The sequence below is a fragment of the Dendropsophus ebraccatus genome, chromosome 5 (assembly GCF_027789765.1).
Source record: "Dendropsophus ebraccatus isolate aDenEbr1 chromosome 5, aDenEbr1.pat, whole genome shotgun sequence".
Lineage (NCBI taxonomy): Eukaryota > Metazoa > Chordata > Amphibia > Anura > Hylidae > Dendropsophus > Dendropsophus ebraccatus.
In genome coordinates, this window is record NC_091458.1 from 121,563,137 (window position 1) to 121,582,469 (window position 19,333).

Consider the following 19,333-nt stretch of genomic DNA (forward strand, 5'->3'; position numbering starts at 1 on the left):
AATGTAAATGGCAAACTTGGTTTATATCACATCTACTGTTGATTTAGATCTTGAAAGTTATAAGGACAGTGACACTTTAAGGCCTAAAATTGGCCCGGTTCTTAAAGGGTTAAACCTTGCGCTGGGAAACAGTGCATGAGAGGCCCTAGCAACCAATCAGATTGCTTCTTTCAGTTTTTAAAAAAGGCCTGTAAAAATGAAAGCTAGAATCTGATTGCTGCTATGGTATGACACGGTGTAGCATTGTACACTTATGGATATAATATTTCTCAGGATATAGGTCCTCCTCCTGAGCTGTGAGGTGATCGCTAGCCCCCCCTGGTGGTGTGCGTGCGCACGGTCTCTATGGTGAGCAGGCACCGCCGCGGACAGCCCTGCCTGCGCTATATTGTGGGGTCCTAGCAGTCTGGCCGCTTTGGCTGCGAAGAGGAGAGAGCAGCAATGGCGGATTTCGAGACCTTCGACGATCGGGCCTACAGCAGCTTCGGAGGCGGCAGAGGGTGAGATGTGGCTGGTGCATACACGGCGGGGTGTACGGGACAGCCCGGGGCGGTGTGCGGGGATGGGGCTGAGGAGAGCGGCCCGGGGAGGAGCGGCAGACGGCAGCGGCCCAGTGAGCGGGAGAGGCGCCGCCATGCAGCTGCCGGGCGGTCACGTATCGCACACGTGCAGGCGGCGGGGAGCCGGCTCCGCTGCGGATCTCCACACGGTGCAGGCTGGGGCTGCCCGCCGGGTGTGAGGAGAGGACGGCGCCGCGGGCTCATACCCTGTACGTGACCCAGTGCGGCGGAGGGCCCGGAGCTCACAGCCCATTCATTGTAATAATGTATACCGGGCCGTGTGCTCCCTACTAGTGTACGGGAGCCGCTTCCCTCAGGCCGTGTTCACACGGTGCAGCCTGTATTGTCTCCCCTGGAGGCTTCGGCTCAGTCCCTGTGCTCCTGTAGGATATGTTCACACTGCCAAATCTGAGGCATGAAATCCACCTCCAAGCCCCATTGGTGTCAATGGGAGACCTGACCTGTACCTTGCTCTAAGCCTTGGAGCTGTGTGTGGAATTACCGCTGCAATTTAATATTTGGCTCCAGAGTTTTTTCTTTCTGTCCCACATGGATTTCTTTGTCAGGAATATTTACTTACACATATACCCACACGCCCCATGGAGCCGGGAGCAGCACCCGGGTGACTCTGCACATTTGCTTTCCACTGCTTTCTCTGGGCACACAGCCACACAGAGGGAGACCCTGCAGCTGCATCCCCCCTCCGCCCTGTCTCCTATTTACTGTAGATGGATTAGAGGCAGAAGGTATACACAGAGGCCGATGGAAGGTGAGGGAGAGGCCGCTTTCCTCTGTCATACACTGCAGTTTCTTAATGGGTTAGTGACACTCCGTAAAGGGGTACATCGGGTGGGGGTTATTAGGGTATGGCTGGGGAAGGGGTGGAAATAGAAGCCGCTGGGTACTTACCCCCCTGATTCCGGAGTTGGGTCCCGACTCCCGGATCCACGGCCTGTCTATGGGAGAGCGTGCACTCCTCCGCTGCATATGACATGTCACTTCTTTGGGCACAGGGCGGCAGCGGAGGAGCGCATGCTGTCCCATAGACAGGCGGAATTCCGCTTGACTTAAAGGCCTTTTTCCACGGAACGATTATCGGCCATATTTGTCCCGTGGAATAGAAGGCAGCAATCAGCCAAAATCGTTCATGTCGCTCCGTGGAATAGGAGCAGCGGCGGCAGACCGCTGCTGTGTGCTGCCCGGACGATCTAGCGATCACCCGGGCAGCCTCCCTGCGGCACCCCCCCCCCCCCTAATAGCACTTGTTTGCTCCTCTGTCGGCCCGTGGAATAGGGGCTTTACTCAGTGTGAACGTGCCTTATCGCTGTCATGGGTGCACATTTGAGTTTTATTTTGTGTGTGCAACCCCTGCCATTATTGGTAGCAAATGTAAGCACATGTACAGTACTTGTTCACCAGGTTACATGGTGCCACAGGAAGGTTACATTCCCTGTAATGAAATGGCACCTGCGGACATGCAGCAACATATTGGTCCAGATTGGCTGAAACACTCTAATTCTTTGTATAAATTTGGACATGTGCTGACTGATAAATCTGCTGCGTCTTAAGACAGTCTAAAAAGAAACTATCAACAGGTTTGTATGTCCACACCTGCTGATAAGTACCTGATGCGGCTTAGGTGCTCATTCTGAGGCCGGCCCTCTTATTGTACGTAGCACAACTTTTGGAGTTATTTCTTCCAAAATAAATATACTAATTATTGGCTCTGTTCTGCTGGCCTGTCTGCACTGGCTTGTACAGCTGATTAGTATGTGCAAACTTACTGATAGTTTCCGTTTAAGTTTAGATTAGTTAGATGGCTTAAACTTGTCAAACGTGTGACAGGGAGTATTGTCTGACTGGAGAGAATACACTACTTCCTGCAGGACATACAGCAGCTGATAAGTACTGGAAGACTTGAGATTATTATTATTATTTTTTTTTAATAGAAGTAAATTACACATCTATCTAACTTTCTGACACCAGTGGTTTTTAAAGAAAAACATTTTTGATGAACAACCCCTTTAGACTACTTTATGTGTATGCAGTCCACACTGGCATTGTATCAGGCTGGACCTGTAATTGTTGATTTAAATTTTTCTTTCCCCACCCGATGTTTTTCCACACCAGTGGTTTTGTACAAGGCAAAATGGAGAGGTTGTGATTTTTGCTGTGTTGCGGACATTTTGGATTATCACCTTTTAGGACCGTTTCACATGTACCACATTGCAGCAGATTTCTCACTGTTATACTCTGTAGTGTAATTTCCTATAAGTCTACATTCTCGTAGCAGACTGCGAGAATGTAGCCCCTGCCCACTTAACCCAGAGCTGCCCGGCTAATATATTACCTGTCCACGCTTCTGCCTGCTTCTCCGGCTCCTGGCTCCCTAAGGTCCCGCTCGGCCAATCAGTGGCTGAGACAGGACAGTGCACCGATTGGCTGAGTGGGATGCCAGGGAGCTGTGAGAATGTAGAGCCATAGGAAGTGACACTACAGAGTATCGCAGCGGATTTTGCTGTGGAACCCGCTGCTATGTGGTATGTGCGAATCTGCCCTTAAGATGCAATAATTCTGGAGAAGTTTCCCAGGACTGGATCCAGCTTTTCCAAGCTCCTGGGGAGGAGCGGCAGTAGTATGTCCTACTGCGGAATCCGCGGCGGGTGATCCTCTAAAGTAGGCCGCACCTTTAATTCTAAAAGCCTTGTCAGAGGGGAGTTACAGTTGTGTTGCTTGGGCATTATTGTGCAGTAATGCTGTAGCACAACCAGTACCCATTGATCAAGCTTCATTCTGTATTGAAGACACCACAGGAGGTATAGGCAGGCAGGACATGTGGTGTTACCCAGGTTGTCATGTTTTTTATTATAGCGATAGTAGTTAGAACCCATGGTAAGTGCAGGGAGTGTGCTGCTAGCAGACAAGGAAATACACCTCTAGATAAAGAAATGTCTAAGATACCAGTCACCACGATAAATAAAGGAGTGTTATGCGTGTATAATTTTTTTTTTCCCCACACTTAATAGCACCTTCTGTCTCCTGTGTGAAGCTGCCAAGGGGACACAATGTAATTATTAAGAACTGTGTATATATAGATTGGCATCATAGCGGTCCTTCTGTGGTTATTAAAGCTCTGTACTATTTCTTTAAGGCCCCGACGAGGAGATTCTGGTCCCGGTCCACGCAAACAAAAAGAGCTTCCCACAGACCCACCATTCACAGCATATGTGGGTAACCTTCCATTCAATACTGTACAAGGAGACATAGATACCATCTTTAAAGAATTGAACGTGAGGAGTGTGCGGTTAGTCCGAGACAAGGAGACAGACAAATTTAAAGGTAAGGACTGGAAAGTCATAATGAGTAATTCAAAGCAAAATATCCAAATTCACTTAACAAAATATTTGCCTGGATCCAGTAATCTTTTAGAGCTGTTTAAAGTGAATCTGTGACCTCCTGACTACTGGGCTGATGGCACTGCTGGATTGACATCGGGGAAAGCATTCAGAACATACGTGTTTTTCCCTTAAAGAAAACTTTATGACTGACAGGGATCAGTCATAAAGCACAGTAAGGCTTAGTGGTGCGAGGCCCCAGGGAATAATGGACTCTGACAGTATTCACATTAAAAAAAAAAAAAAAATTTGATAGACATTGAATTTTTTTAAAATTACAACAAACACAGGCAACAAATATGTTTTGAAGGGGTTCATCCAGCAAGGACACGAGCCCAGTGCAGCTGGGGACAGGTGTATTGTTTTTTTGCAAGAAAGTAATTGTGCTTTTTTTTTTTTTTTTTAATCCTTGGGGGGGGGGGACTTTTTAAGGGGTTGTAAAGCATTTAAAAAAATAATGGCCCATTCTGTGTGAAATGGTTACAATTGCAAGAGCTGCAATCTCCTCAGTGTTTACAGGCTGTCTCTTCCATGCATGTACTGTGGTACTGCAATGTTTTCTCCTTAAGGGTAGCTTCACACGTACCGGATTCTCAGCGGATTTCACGCTGCGTGTATGGGACCCGGCCCCGAGCATACATTACCTGCTTGGCGCCGCGGCTGTGTGTGACGCTCCCGACTCCCCTTGCTCCTCATCAGCCAATCAGGAGCGAGGGGAGCCGGGAGCATCACACACAGTCGCAGGTAATGTATGCTTGGGGCGGCGGTGAGGTGTGTAATAGGGCCGGGTCCCATACTCGCAGCGTGAAGTCCGCTGCGGATCCGGTAGTGTGAAGCTAGAGGATGAATGTGCACAGGCGACCCACACTTCATTCTTACGGGAAGCTTTGGTTCCTGGGGGGGCCCCCAACAGCCAGACCGCCTGTGACCAGTTATCCTCTACCCTGTTGATGAGGAATCACTTTTCAAGATGGGTGGGGTGGGACCCCTTTTAAAAGTGAACTGGAAAAAAGTGCCACACCTTGCCCCTCTGCAACAGCTACAGTAGTATGATGCTTACATAGGCCAGGCCAGTTTATGCTTGCCAATATTGAAGTTGTTGTAGCCCTTGCGTAAGTGACACAGCCCCCTCAGACTTCTGAGGGGTAGGAATTCTGGGAGCTAGGAACCTTGCCCATCAAAGGATTGTTTTTTTTTTTGTTTTTTTTTTTAATTGGGTATCCCCTTAAAATTATTTTTTTCTGGCACGTATGTCTTTTTTGTTCCTAACTTTTTAGTGATGCTCAGGGGGTGACAGTGACGTGAGCACTGTTTTGTGTATAGGATTCATTTGGCTTTCTAACCTTTTTTCAGGTTTCTGCTATGTAGAATTTGATGATCTGGAGTCCCTTAAAGAAGCTTTGACATATGATGGTGCAGTAAGTTCCCTTTGCCATTATTTGTTTGTTAATTTAAACCTTCCTGTTTTCTCACTTTGCTGTCTCTTTTCCACCTTAGCTTTTAGGTGACCGTTCTTTGCGAGTGGATATAGCAGAGGGCAGAAAACAAGACAAAGGTGGCTTTGGTTTCAGGAAAGGTGGATCTGATGACAGAGGAGGTATATATATATATAATTATTTATTTATCTTTTTTGCTTAAAAAACAGTGGAGCCTGTAGGTTTAGTGTCGTGGTAGTTGCTGTTTTTCACTGTAACATACTACAACATTGTAAGTAAACATGATCTGTATTAGCTGCCATCTAAATCTGTTGGCCTGTACTTTCCTTTATATGATTTCATCTCTGGTTCTCTTGGGTTAATACAAAATCCTTGGGAAAAAGCTGGTTGTCGGTTCCATCCAACATGAAGTATTAATGTTTTATTGTTTATCCATTACAACATCCTGTTTAGCAAAACTTTAGTCAATTATTTTTTATTTGGGTGTGTGTGTATTCATAAATTTAAGTTTTTGCTTTTAGTTGTATATTTCTGTTGCTGACTTTTGTACACTACATATTATGACACTGTCCAAATAGAGCAGACTGGCAGGATAGTTTACCATTAAAGGGGTTTTCAGATTAAAAAATACTTGTCCCCTAACCACAAGTATGAGATTCCATTGGGTCTTACCTCTGTGCTCCCTGGGGATCTCGGCCCCCCTGCTTCTTTATGAAGGCATGTGACCCATGGCTCCATTCATTGTCACAAACAGCCTTATTATAATAAAGGATCCTGGTCGCCAATAGAGATCCTAGGGGGCACTGAGGTCAGACTTATAATATATACATATAATTTTTTCATTTATTCGGACAACCCCATTTCCTAACATGGGTTCATAAGATGAAATGTGGAAGCGTATGTTTTAAAGAGAAATTTTTTAACCCTTTTTTGATATGGTCAGTCAGATCCAGTGCATGGTCTGGTGCAGGAGTTTAGTGATTTTCTTTTCCTCTTGATGAAATAAAATTGCTGAATTTATTACTGGACATTGCTGGATAGTATAGTCGTAGAGTGGTTTTTCAGTGATCTGGTTTGTTTCTAGTGATTTATATAGCTCTAACTTGTACAGGACTTTGACACTGCTTGTCATTAGTGGGTAACTGTATTTTAATGGTTACATGACTGATGTAGCTAGTTGTTGGATCTCCCACTGCATCCTGTTAAGTTTGGTTTGGCTCAATTTTGGATTTCATGTTGCTGTTACCTTATTTTTCAGGACCCGATAGTTTCGGCTCTAGAGGAGGTTCAAGAGATGACTTCAATTCTGGTAAAGGTTACGTCTTTTTTCCCTGAGGGCTCTCACCGTTCTCCAGCTGATTTCTTTTCACCTAACAGTTTCTTTTGGAGACTTGACTTTTGGGCGTGGTGTACCTTTCTGTCCATACATTTTCTATTTTGTTGTCTTTGTTATTTTGCTATTTATGACAAACTTTTTTTCTTTGTTTTCTTAACAAATAAATTACACATTTATGTTTTAGTATAATCACTTTTAATTGCTACAAGCCACACAAAAGAACAGTACAAGAGGATGACTTAAGGCTGTATTACATGGCCCGATGCCTGGTGTAAGTGAGCACCAATCTGCTAGATCAGCATTGTGGCGATTGTTAGCCAGTAATTGGCTGAGCGGCCTGTCACCTTAGAGAGCGGTTCTGAAGTTCAAGCAGTGGCTGTGGGCAGAAGAAAGAAGGAAGGAGGACATCGGGGAGCGGGACAGGTATGTATAATGCCTTTTTTTTTTTTTCTTCTTCTTCTTCTTACACAGGCATTAGCTGTCTGCCTCGCATTGCTATTACACATAGCGACACATAGACGCCAGCCGATTGTTCAACAGGTTGAAAGTCAAGGATCAGCCGATCGATTCTTCGCTAATCATTGTTTTTTTTACACAAAGCAATAATCTGCCGAATGATTGGGCACATTATCACTTTGTGTAATAGGGCCTTTAACCAGTTGTCTGCTCACTCCCCCTTTTGCTTGTATGTAATTTCAGATGGTACTGTTTAACAAAATGTAATCTGTTCTTGCAAAGAACAAGGCCTAGTGCAACTATATCAACAAAAGATTAAAGGCCCTATTCCACGGGCCGACTGATAGAAGCAAATGAGAGCTCGTTTGCTCCTCGTACCCGCATGCTGCCGCCGCTATTCCACGTGGCAGCATCAAGCGGGTGAGTCCAGGGTGGGGGGGAGGGGCGCTACCCGGGTGGTCGCCCATAGCGTACAGCAGCGGTCTGCTGCCGCCGCACCTATTCCACGGAACGACGGCAGCAGATCGTTGCTGTTTGAGTCGTTTGTCTTTCAACATGTTTGAAAGACATACGACGCAACGATCAGTCGTCCCAATACGGCCGATAATCATTCCGTGGAATAGGGCCTTAACTTATGGCTGGTATTCTGTGATATGGGGTAGCTCTGGAATAGGCAGGCCCTGACGGGGGAGTAATGAAAGTTGACCATGGTCCATTGGGCAATGGTCCATTGTACAGCTGGAGTTCTTAATAGCAACCTATATACACAGATAAGACTGTTTTCTCTCCTCACCTTCACGACGGCACCACAGGAGTTAACTCATGCCCTAGGGACAGGAAAAGCACAAACACGAGAGGTTAAAAGCCCCTCCCCTTCCTGCTAGCACCAGTGCTTTTCCTGTCCCTGTAGGGCAGGCACGAGAGGTGGGGGATCCATGGTGAGAAGATCCCCCTGTTTGAAGATTTATTTCCCCTTACCAGCAGGGATCGATCGGGGTTTAACCTCCTTCCTTCCCATGGAGGCGGCTGGCTGATCTTCGGATCTGGGGTAAGGGATGGCCCGCTGGTTCTCCTCGCGCCATCCCTGACGTGGCGGGGGCGCGCAGAGAGTTTCCGTTGCTGCAACCTCCGGACCTCTCCTTTGTATACGCGCGTCCCGGGACTGGTCGTGCTGTGGCAGACGCTGTGGCCTAGTGGTCCGCGTTTGCGGCCTACTTCCGGCCGCAATGTACGGGCGTTCGGCGGAGGTCAGGCCTGAGGCCTAGTCTTTCAGCAGTGCCTTCAGTGGGGGAGCACGCTGACGCCATGTGCCGGAAGAGACAGAACTCCTGGTCTTCCGAGGACGCCGGGCGGCAAGTTTGGAAAATCTGCAGAGTTGTGTGTCATCAGTCTTCTGAGGTCTGATCCACTGCATCACCTATGAGGAATCCTGCTGCAGACTAGCCTCCTCTGCCGCTGCCGGTGGTAAGTGTGCCAACTAAAGTCTGCTACACTTGGGGGAGAGTGCTGGGGGTCAGCTTGTATAGTTCTGACTCTCAGTTTTCTATCTCCCTCTCTTCTTCCCTATACCTTTCAGGTTGATATATAATTACTCTGTGTGGGCACCAGCGTGCTGTATTCACCTTGGTGCTTAGGACTGTGATATATATACTTATGTATGTATGGATAAGGTTTTGCTCCTAGCTTTATTTTGCGAGAAGGAGCTTTTCCTCTTAGGAGATTTACCTGTTACTATGCGGGCCTCTCTCCTTTATTAACAAGAACATAAAACATCCTGTTTTTAATGTCATCATTATAGAGGATGTTTAAATGGATGGAAGATCTGGCCAATCAGATGTTGCATTTCACCTGTTAAACACTTGCATAACTTAATGTAACTGTCATCCTCTGCGCTGTTTTCTCTCCTCATCTTCCTTCCTATCTGTTCGGTCAGATAATGAAGGATGATATGGCAGCTGCTACACCTATTGCTATACCTTCTTATGGCTTTAGCAGCTTTCAGCGTACCAGAGGTACCTGTTAAAATCTAGGAGTCACAGGGCCTGTCCTTTTGCTTCTAGGTTTGAGTCTTGTACATTATCTGATTCAACTATTTGAATCCAGTAATTTATCTCTAGGCTTCTCTGCTCTATCAGATTGATACACAGAGTCTAGGGAACATATTTTGCCATTTGATCTTACCTTCTCTCTGTCAGACTTCCACTGGGATGGAGGATACACAAGAGGTGTGATCTATTGGAGATGAGTTGTTTGCTGGGGTTAGCATGTGGAAGCTAGTTCCTATTCAGCAGACCTTTCAGGCCTCATCACTGATGATTAACAAAACCTGGGAAGAATGGGATTTAGACACCCAGGTGGTTAGAGTTACTAGCAATCACCTTGCCATTTGTAGACTCTTCAACTGAGGCCAGGAGGATTTGTACAAGTCTTATAGACTGTTACTTTTCTCTTGTGAGAGATGTTGCTGCTACATGTGTTCTTGTGCAGTACATATGGGAATCATTTAGAGACGACCATCAAAATAAATAAATATTTATAAAGGTTCCCTCGGGAACACATTATTGATGTGTCTTTTCTTTGTGGCAATTCCTTAGCCTTCTTGGCTGATTCCTCAGCAGTGATGGTCCATATGGATGCCAGGAATTGGGTTCTACCTTTTCTGCCATTAGTCACACAAAAAAAAAAAAAAAATCTGACAATCCCATTCTATGCAAGGTCTTCAGTTTGCCCTTTATAGTATCTGGGAAATTCTTCTGTTCTAATAGACCTTCAGTAGTTAAGAAGTATGGGTTCAATGTAGCATCATAGAATTCAGGAGCATTATAGCAGGGATGTCTATTGACCTCTCCCAAGGCCTCCCAGGACTACACCAGGTCACTATCCTGGAGGTGGGGGGAGATTCTGGAGTTCAGGAGGCTTTGATGTGTGTCACCCAAGTCATCTGGATCCTGGACGTTATTCTCCAGGACTTCAATATAGTCATCTTCTCCCCCCAAATGTTTCCTAGTCCACCTACCTTCTCAGCTCCTTTAATCAGGACTCTTCTACAGGGTCTAGAAGCTGATAAAGCCCTGTGTTGTGACCTCTGTCCTAGTGCCAGAGTTAGAGAAGGGGCACTTTTCAGCTATTCCTTATTTAGTAACTGAACGGAACATACAGGCTTAGTATAAACCTGGAACCCATCAAAATTTATCTGATACAGAGGATTCAAGATGGAATCCATGTAGTCTACTACTCAACTTAATCTATAGGATGCTATGAGGGCGTTAATCGACTTAAAGAGATGCTTCTACTATGTTTCAACTCTTGTCTTTAGTAGAAGTTTGCATGGGCAGTTGTGTCCAGCACTATCAATGCAGTGCTCTCTCCTTCGGGATTCATCAGCCCTTTTGCATCTTCTTTAGTTTATGGGGAAGTTGATTCCCTACCTTCATCGGTTTGGGATAAATATTCCGCCTGTCTGGTTGAGTTTTCTTCTTTTGACAGATTCCACATAGAAGCTGTTCAGAAAATAACGACAGCCAGTGGTGATCTTTATTCCTGGGGGTGTCCGATAAACAATCAGTAATCGGATCTCAACCCAGACACCCAAAATATATTTGGGGATCCTCCGGATTCCTAGGTAATAATGTCCTCTCTCCCCTCAGATTGGGTATCTCTGGTGGAGAAGACTAGACTGTTCCCAATGTAGGAGGCCTGGTTACACTTGAGGACTATGTCCATTTGGAATCCATGACTACTTATTCTCCAGTGACACCTTAGAATCATACTCATTCTAGATTCTTACTGTAATAAACCAATAGACTTGTCATTCTGAATCAGGCACAGGTATCCTTTTCTCCACAGGTCTGGTGGTCTCTATATGTTGGCCTACATGGCTTACTTGAAGATGGGGTTATCTTTGTATCCCTCTTCCTAAGATAAGATTAGTCACAGACGTTGGCCAGTTCTGCTATCTCCAAGGACAGCAGCAAGGTCTTCAGGCCTTAAAGAGCTGCAGGCAGTCGGGTGCCTTACAGCAGGCGAATAATATCTGGAATCTAACAATTCACATCTTATTGGACAACAGTACCACTGTGGCACATCTGAGACACCAGGATAGTGCAAAGCAGAATCCACTTCAATCCATTCAGATTGGATCTTCACCTAGGGGAGCGACATATTTATCCCCAACAGCCACATATCTTACAATTCACATGGTTTATCTTAGCAGTCAATCCATGAAGGGTGTCTCAAGGAGGAAGGTCCAGATTTTATCCCTCAATTGGGTCTGCCTCTGATTTGTTCGCAGATTTATCAGAACAAGGAGGTATAGAAGTTCTTTCCAAGCGATGTTCCAGTGGCGGTGGATGTACTTGAACAGCCTTGATTTTCAGTCTTGTATACAATCCTTTATCTTTTGGCTCTTTCCTGGGACACTACAGGAAATCCTAACAGTGGAAATGGCTGTAAGAAGGTAGTCAGGCCTTGTACGAAGACTGGTCCTGGAGCCTCTGGGCTCTTCAACTTTTGGATTTGAGCCTTCGCCTTCTACTTCTTCAGGGACTAGTTCCGTCCGGATCTGTCAAGACTCAAGATGTCGACCTGAATCCTGAGTCTATGTTTAGGAGCAGAGGCCTCTCTGAGGCTGTAATTCCTACAGTCTAGGAAAATGAGGCCATTCTCTTCTAGGATATATCAGAAGGTCTCAAGTCGGCCACTTAGGTGCATGTTGCAACCTTATCCGCTATTTATTGTTATATGATATATCATCTGCTATTTATCATATATCTTCTGCTATTACTCATTATATCATATATCATCTGTTATTTATCATTATATCATATCTGCTATTAATCATTATATGATACATCATCTGCTATGTATCATTATCATATATCATTTGCAATTAATCATTGTATCCATATATCTGCTATTTATCATTATATTTATCATGAATCATAGATGTGTTTAGAACTTATGATGAACGCTTTTAAACAGGAATCCTACTTTTAATCGACATTTCCCTTGGGATTTTAACTTTGTACTTGAAGACCTTAGTCGTCTTCCTTCCAAACCTATTTGGAGTACAGTCTCAAGTTCCTGTTCTACAAGACAGCCATCCTGTGACCATAATCTTAGATAAGACGAATCAGAGACCCGCACACTGATTATCCCTGACTCTTACTGTCTTTTCCAGAGGGACAGAATAGTGTCACACTGATCCCGATTTGTTTCCGTGGTAGTTTCATCTTTCTTGGTCTTATGATCATTCTGTATCAACTCCAAAGATGATTAAGGATGTAAGTTTTATTCCTGGACCGTAGGGAAACTGTAATATAGTTCCTGGAATCCTGTAACACCTGGATTGATCTTCATTCAATTCCAGAGGAAGAATATACTGAAGAGATTTCCAGCAATTTGTAGCTGGTGGAATCCGGAATGCTGTATGGAAGCATAGGTATAGGACTTACCTTTACCTTTATTGATCAAGGCCCTTTCATTTAGGGCTGCGTTCACTTCTTGGGCTGAGAAGGCTTACACATCTTTAGATCAGATTGCAGAGCTATCACCTGGTCTACTACTATTGCCATGTATCGTGGTTGGCAGTTTCAGCTCAGTGAAGACCTGGTTGGTAAGAAAGGTCTCCAGGCTGTGGCCCCGCCCTAGGGGAAATTGTTGGTATTTCTCCTGTGGTGCCGTCGTGAAGGTGAGGAGAGAAAATAGTATTAGTCTTACCGGTAAGACGTTTTCTCCGAAACCTTCACGACGGCACCAACATCCCTCCCTATATTGTATTGTTGAATATAATACTCACGTGGTGCTCAGAAATTGTTATAATGCACTGGTGCTAGCAGGAAGGGGAGGGGCTTTTAACCTCTCGTGTTTGTGCTTTTCCTGTCCCTAGGGCATGAGTTAACTCCTGTGGTGCCGTCGTGAAGGTTTCGGAGAAAACGTCTTACCGGTAAGACTAATACTATTTTTTTTCTTGTCTAGTGGCAGAGGCTTTTTCAAGATTGTAGAGGACCATGTATGCTTTTCTGATTATTGCATTTTAAAAAAAAAAAAGCACTTGCTACACCTTGCTACAAAATGACATACATTTTTACTATATAAAATCTGTAGTTAACAATTGATTGTGGAGGCTTCCTAGTCTACATGATCTTGAAATTATAAGCTGGTGTAGATGGAAAAAGTTAATTTTCTGGAGACTCTGTGCAGTGTTGGGATGATGAATATTGTCATCTAGTCACTTGCATTTTCATTACCGTTTTTCTCTTTAATCGCTCATCTGTGTTTACAACTTCTTCACAAAGGTGATTTATAGGTTGTAATAACTCCTTTATTTTCATAAAGATAGGAAATGATAAATTGTGGTTGACATTCTCAGTCCCATGACGCACCATGACATAACCACCAGTCACGGTTTGCAGTGTTCTAATGCACCATGCTGCCCCCATGCACTTCCTTGCCCATCACTATGACTGAAGCGCAGTGGTGATATGATGGCATGCTTCCTGTAGCACCCTCAGTATTGCAATTTCCTTTGTCTCACCCTCATCTGTCTCATCATTCTGATTGAAAGTTTGCATAATTAAGGCCCCCATTCATATCATGGTTTCTGCACACGTCATCTGTATACCCATTGAAAAGATTTATCATGTTCCTGGTGGGCCCATTGACCTTAATGGATCAAAGGCAGTTTGATAGAGGTTATGTATAGTCCATTTCTTGAATGCATACTTTGTCTACTGAGAAGCACAGCAAGCCCTTTGGAGTTCGGATTGTAGCCACTACTTGACTATATTCAGTCAGCGGTCCCACAAGAAACACAACAGGGTATATGTTAGCAAATCTTTGACTGATTTGATTCTGCCAGCACCCTTGTAATGCCTGTCTTAAGCATCATTGGCATGGCAAAGTCCATAGAGTTAAGACTGCAGTGTTAACCAGTGGAAGGCAAAACACCAAACCTGGCAATCAGAAAAAAATCCCTGGCTTAATGACTCTTCAGAATCTTGTAGTAATGTGTAATATGATGTAAAGACCCTCCTAGAAACTCAAAATAATGTCTATTGTTTCTGCCCTGGCTGGCATCCCTGGAGGGTGTAGGTATTTTATCTATAGCTGCATCCATGCTTGCAGTGCACACTTAAGACCCTGTTACACGGCCCAATATTCTGGAGGGGGGGCACCAACCTGTCAGGTCAGCGCTCACTTCCCCCCTTTTCCCCACTCACTGCCTGTGCTATTTTACTTACACACATACACACACACACTGAGTGAGGAGCAGATCATTTGGGCAACCCATTGAAGTTAGCAGCAGTCTGCTGTTGCTGCTCCTGAGTGACATGCAGGGGACCGTCAGTACACAAATTGTGTTTTTTTTTGTTTTTTTTTTTAAGTATGTTGACCATGATCAGACGACATTGTGCATGTCTGCTGATCGTTGCCTTTCAACATACACTATTACACTAAACGAACATCTGCCTGAACAGCCTGTAATCGGCCAGGTAAGGCCGATAATCGTTAAGTGTAATAGGGCCTGAAGAGGTTGTATTGAATTAAGCGATTTCTGTGTTCTCCAATTAATGATAAATGATCTGAAAAAGCTCACCATAATACAGTAAATGATAGTTGTTGTTTACAGTGGTTATTGCAATAGTTCTATGCTCACTCAGGACAACGCACAAAGCATGTTTAACCCTTAGGGGCAAATCCAGTTTTCATTTTTGTGCTTTCCTTTTTTCTTCCTCGTGTATATAAGGCCATAGCGCGTGTAATTGTGCCACCTAGAGATAAGCCCTTATTTTTTGCGTCACTAATCGTACTTTGCAATGGCAGACGTAAGTTTTTCCTAAAATATGCCGTGAAACCAGAAAAAAAATCTCTGTGGTGAAATTGAAAAAAAATGTATTTATTTATTTTTTATTTTTATTTGGAGGGGTTTTGTTTTTATGCTGTTCGCCATAGGCTAAAACTGACTTCTTAACTTTTAAAACCCTTTTTTAAGTATTTTCCTTAAAATCGCTCTATTACCAGGCCTAGAACACTTTTATCCTTTGGTCTATGGGGCTGTGTGAGGTGTCATTTTTTGCGCCATGATTTGTTCTTTCTATCAGTACCTTGATTGCTTATATGCAACTCTTTGATCGCTTTTTATTACAATTTTCCATGAGATCAGTGTTCTATTGTTCTTGGCTGCGCAAACCCCTATGAACTCCCCTAGCAAAGCCAGGACGTACAGTAACATTCTGGTGCGTCTAGGGGTTAATCTGCAAATGACCTATTTGACAAACACATATACGAATGATCGAACTACCAACGATGAATATTTGACATGTTGAAAGACAATGATGAAGGACTTATTGCTCCTTGTTTGATCGCTCTGTGTTATTACAGATAATGGTTTGTTTCCGGTCGTTATATCGATAATCAATAATCGCTCTGTGTGATGGGGCCCTTAGCAGCTACATGAATAGTCTTGCGTTGTATCACTTCTGGTGTCACAGTGCTGCTTTCTCATTGGAGGTTTATGTAACTCACTACCAGCTATAACCAAGGTTTTTCTGCCTTCTTTGTATCTTTGAAGACTGGCTTCTGTATGCCTAACATTAGCCTTACAGAACCACCACATATCAACATTGGCTGTACACTGGGTCTGCTGTAAGAATAATAGATGAGTATACAGCAACCTGTATCTGTGCAATGGCTCTTCAATATCTGAGGCCTCATCCACACATCAGTTTACTGTACATAAATCAGAAAAAATAGGCATTGATTTAAGTGGTCATCCACACAATCAGCTTTGAAAATGGATTTGTTTTTAACAATATGTTCTGCAAAATAGTAGGACCTGCACTGCGATTGGATTTTCTGTTCTGCCAAATCAGACCATATAAGTCAATGGGTTTTAAGTGAATCTGTCCCCCCCCCCCCAATACCAGGTCATAAAGGAAAGCCTGAGATTTCTCCTCTTTTCAAATCCATTCCTGGCTTTGGCTTCAAATCTTTGGCAGATAATCTGTCAGATAATCTTTCTGTGTAAATGGACCCTTAGTCTATTGCAGGGATGGGGGACCTGGCTTGTGATATGTAATAGCACATGGATAAGGCATCCACATATTTCTAGCATTTTACTGTGTCCACTTGAGAAGATCTTACTGTGCTTGCACCTTATCAGATTTTGTAGTTTTGACATTTTGTGTATCATCTGGAATAAATGAATGCCTTTTTTATAAGGTTATACGTAATTTATGTTGTAAAACTTTTTTCTTTCTATTAGGCTTTAGAGACGATGACTTTTTAGGAGGCCGAGGTAGGGGAGCTCGCAGTGGTCCCAGTGATCGGCGTGGGGCCCCAGCTGCTGGTCCAGGACGTTTCAGGGAGGCACCACGTGGAGGATCTATGGATTTCAGAGAACCTACAGATGGTTAGGACTGATATACATTTTTTAGTGTGTGTGTATGGTTCTGCTTAGATTTAGTTTTTATACCCACAGGCAGTGGATGCATGTTCCCTATAGAAGTAGGTAGATGTTTTTGTTCTGCCCATCGTTCGTTCACCACTCTAGAAAATTGTCTAGCTGACATTAATTGACACAAGTTTACACAATTCAGTGTGGAGTATTTACATTTTGTAAGTGTCTATCCTTGGGTGAAAAAAAAGTTCAATCTAGGCACTCACCATAATGCTTCATAATTTTTATTGTAGAAAAAAGTCCATCACTAAATACAATGGCAACGGGACGTTTCGGCGTCAAACCTTCCTCAACTGTCTTTTTTTTTTTTATACAATAAAAATTATGAAGCTTTATGGTGAGTGCCGAGATTGAACTTTTATAATACCACTGGAATTTTTTTTTTTTCTGTCAGCACCACCCATAGACACAGAAGTGCCACCTAAAAGACTTTGCTTCTCTCCTTTGGGAAAAGCCACTTGTGTAAGATTTATACAGTACAGTTTTGGATGCTGCGTCTCACCCAAAACAGGGAGTAGAGTTACCACATCTCTAAGAATGCACTTCTGTATAGCAGGAGGTTTTGATCAGCTATTTTTATTTTTTTCAACTACAGAGGAAAGAGCGCAAAGACCACGACTTCAGCTTAAACCCAGGACAGTTGGGACTCCTCTCAATCAAGTAGCCAATCCTCACTCCGCCATCTTTGGTGGAGCCAAACCCAGAGAGGAAAGTGGCAACACAAAAGAGAAGGATTGAGCTGAACATTAGGAGGGATGAAGGAGAGAAGTAATCTGGTCACTATGGAACATCATCCCTGCAGTTACCATTCCTGCCTCCTGACATTCACTCCTCATCCCCCTCCTGTCTCAAACTGAACACTGAGCTTGTGAATGCATGTCAGCTGTTAACAAGTGGTTTTTAGTACGTTCTCAGCTTTTCTGTATCTTGTACCTGCATTGTGCTGTTTCCACCTCTATCCTTCTTGCAATCTGTGGGGTGCTGCCCTGCAGGGAAAGCCTCTTCCACAAATGGAGGTCATTTTGGACATGGGAGAAGAATTGCAATTGTTTTTCCAATACATTTTTTTTTTTCCTTTTTTAATTTAAGGGCAATTGTGTTAGTCCTGTTAACACTTAGTTGCCCTTAAGTTATTTAGTGCTTTGCCTCACCTCTTACCTGCATGTTTTCGTTCTGTATTGCCAAGACTCTGAGATGGTAGTACCTGGCATATGTGTTCCGTGCCACGGATTTAAGTGACAGGCAACTGCTAACCTGTAAACTTGATTAGGTTTATTGGCTTTAAGCCTGTTCTACAAGCACCTCCCTGTATTTGTACAGAACGCTTCTATATACTTCTTCATATGGAGAAGGTTTATCTAAAATAACTTGTTCGGTTTTTGTTTACCTTTGGCGTATATATTTATCTAAATGACTTATCCTATCACGTGTCTAGTTTACGCTATAATGTTCTTCACATCCAATTAGCCTTTCTTGCTGTACTGTGCAATTAATGTACAATATGAAGACAAAAATTCATGAAAAAGAGGAAGGATGTGCTAAGTAGTTTTCTTAGTAAAGTTTTTATGTTGCCTATTATTTTTTTAGCATACATAAAATAAAAGTCCCCCCCCCCCCCCCTTTTTAAAGCTCTTCAACTGGAAATTTGAGCCTTAAATATACTATTTCTACAGATAGAGAATTGATAGTGCTGATATGCATTTATAGTGTGTTATTTTTTTTGTTTAGGTTTTTTTTTTTTAACTATCCCCTTTTGATATTGGTGCTGGCTCCAATTGGTTGACTCGCAGCAGAGGTTATCCACTTCTCTTTATTGCTTAAGGTCTATGCCAAATCCGTTACCAAGTGATCTATGGCAGGACTTGTCTTCTAAAATTAGGACATTAATATTTGGAACATGACATAAAGCATAGGATTAAATTGTGTTATTAAAGAAATACCCGCTTGCCTGCCGCTGGTGGCTGCAACTTAGTTGCAGACAGTTACGGTAGAAGGATCCAAAACCAGTATTATGATAAAAGTAAATGAGGGCAGATCTATATTTTTACCTCCAGTGTCTCAGCAGATTGATTCCTTTCACTCTCTTTTCTCTACATACATTCTCTGCATTAAGAACCATTTGTCTAACACTAGTATCTAAAATAAGACATGCTTTGTGTGGTAATATACAAGAAGAAACCCCATACCCTCAAATTTATTCTAGATTTATTTACATCTGGGGAAGCTTAAAGACAGAACAAACAGCGTCATAGCTGCTCTATACATTTGACTTTACAGTGGGAATTCCAAACACTCAACACGTTCTGCTTCACGACAGAAAGTAAATATATGGACATGGTATTTTGTGGAAGATCTTTTAAATAAAAGAAAAATGTAATGAAGCGGTTTGTCATTTGTGGTTTGTTCACATCATGCTTTCTCAGGCATAAAGAATCAAAGTACAGTACTGTTTTTGCTACTTTTTATTTATTTTTTCTTCTTCCCATTGTAAGATCCGTGCTGGTGCGGGGATCCCGGTGGTGCAGTCTTATTTTTTATTTTATTTATGCTGCCCGATTCCCGCGCTTGGTGCCATTCTTTTGCTGTGCACCAGCTGGGCTCTATGCACTGGGGGTGGGCCAAATGCAGGACAAAAGATGCAAGACGATGTGCCATCTAGGTGGGTAAGGGTACTTTTATATGCAGAACGA

The 19,333-nt window shown here is 43.5% G+C and overlaps 1 protein-coding gene across 2 annotated transcripts; it reads left to right on the forward strand.

Moving 5' to 3' along the window:
* The first annotated feature begins 355 nt into the window (after positions 1-355).
* On the forward strand, positions 356-19,024 carry EIF4H (eukaryotic translation initiation factor 4H). Of its 2 annotated transcripts, XM_069971152.1 has the most exons (7): positions 359-500; positions 3,712-3,899; positions 5,309-5,373; positions 5,453-5,552; positions 6,650-6,700; positions 16,449-16,595; positions 17,239-19,024. In XM_069971152.1, the coding sequence occupies exons 1-7, from the start codon at positions 442-444 to the stop codon at positions 17,379-17,381; spliced, it is 753 nt and encodes a 250-aa protein (XP_069827253.1). In that variant the 5' UTR covers positions 359-441; the 3' UTR covers positions 17,382-19,024. The 2 variants fall into 2 exon arrangements, with proteins under 2 accessions (XP_069827254.1, XP_069827253.1); XM_069971153.1 differs by lacking the exon at positions 6,650-6,700 and having other exon boundaries at positions 356-500.
* Positions 19,025-19,333: the final 309 nt, after the last annotated feature.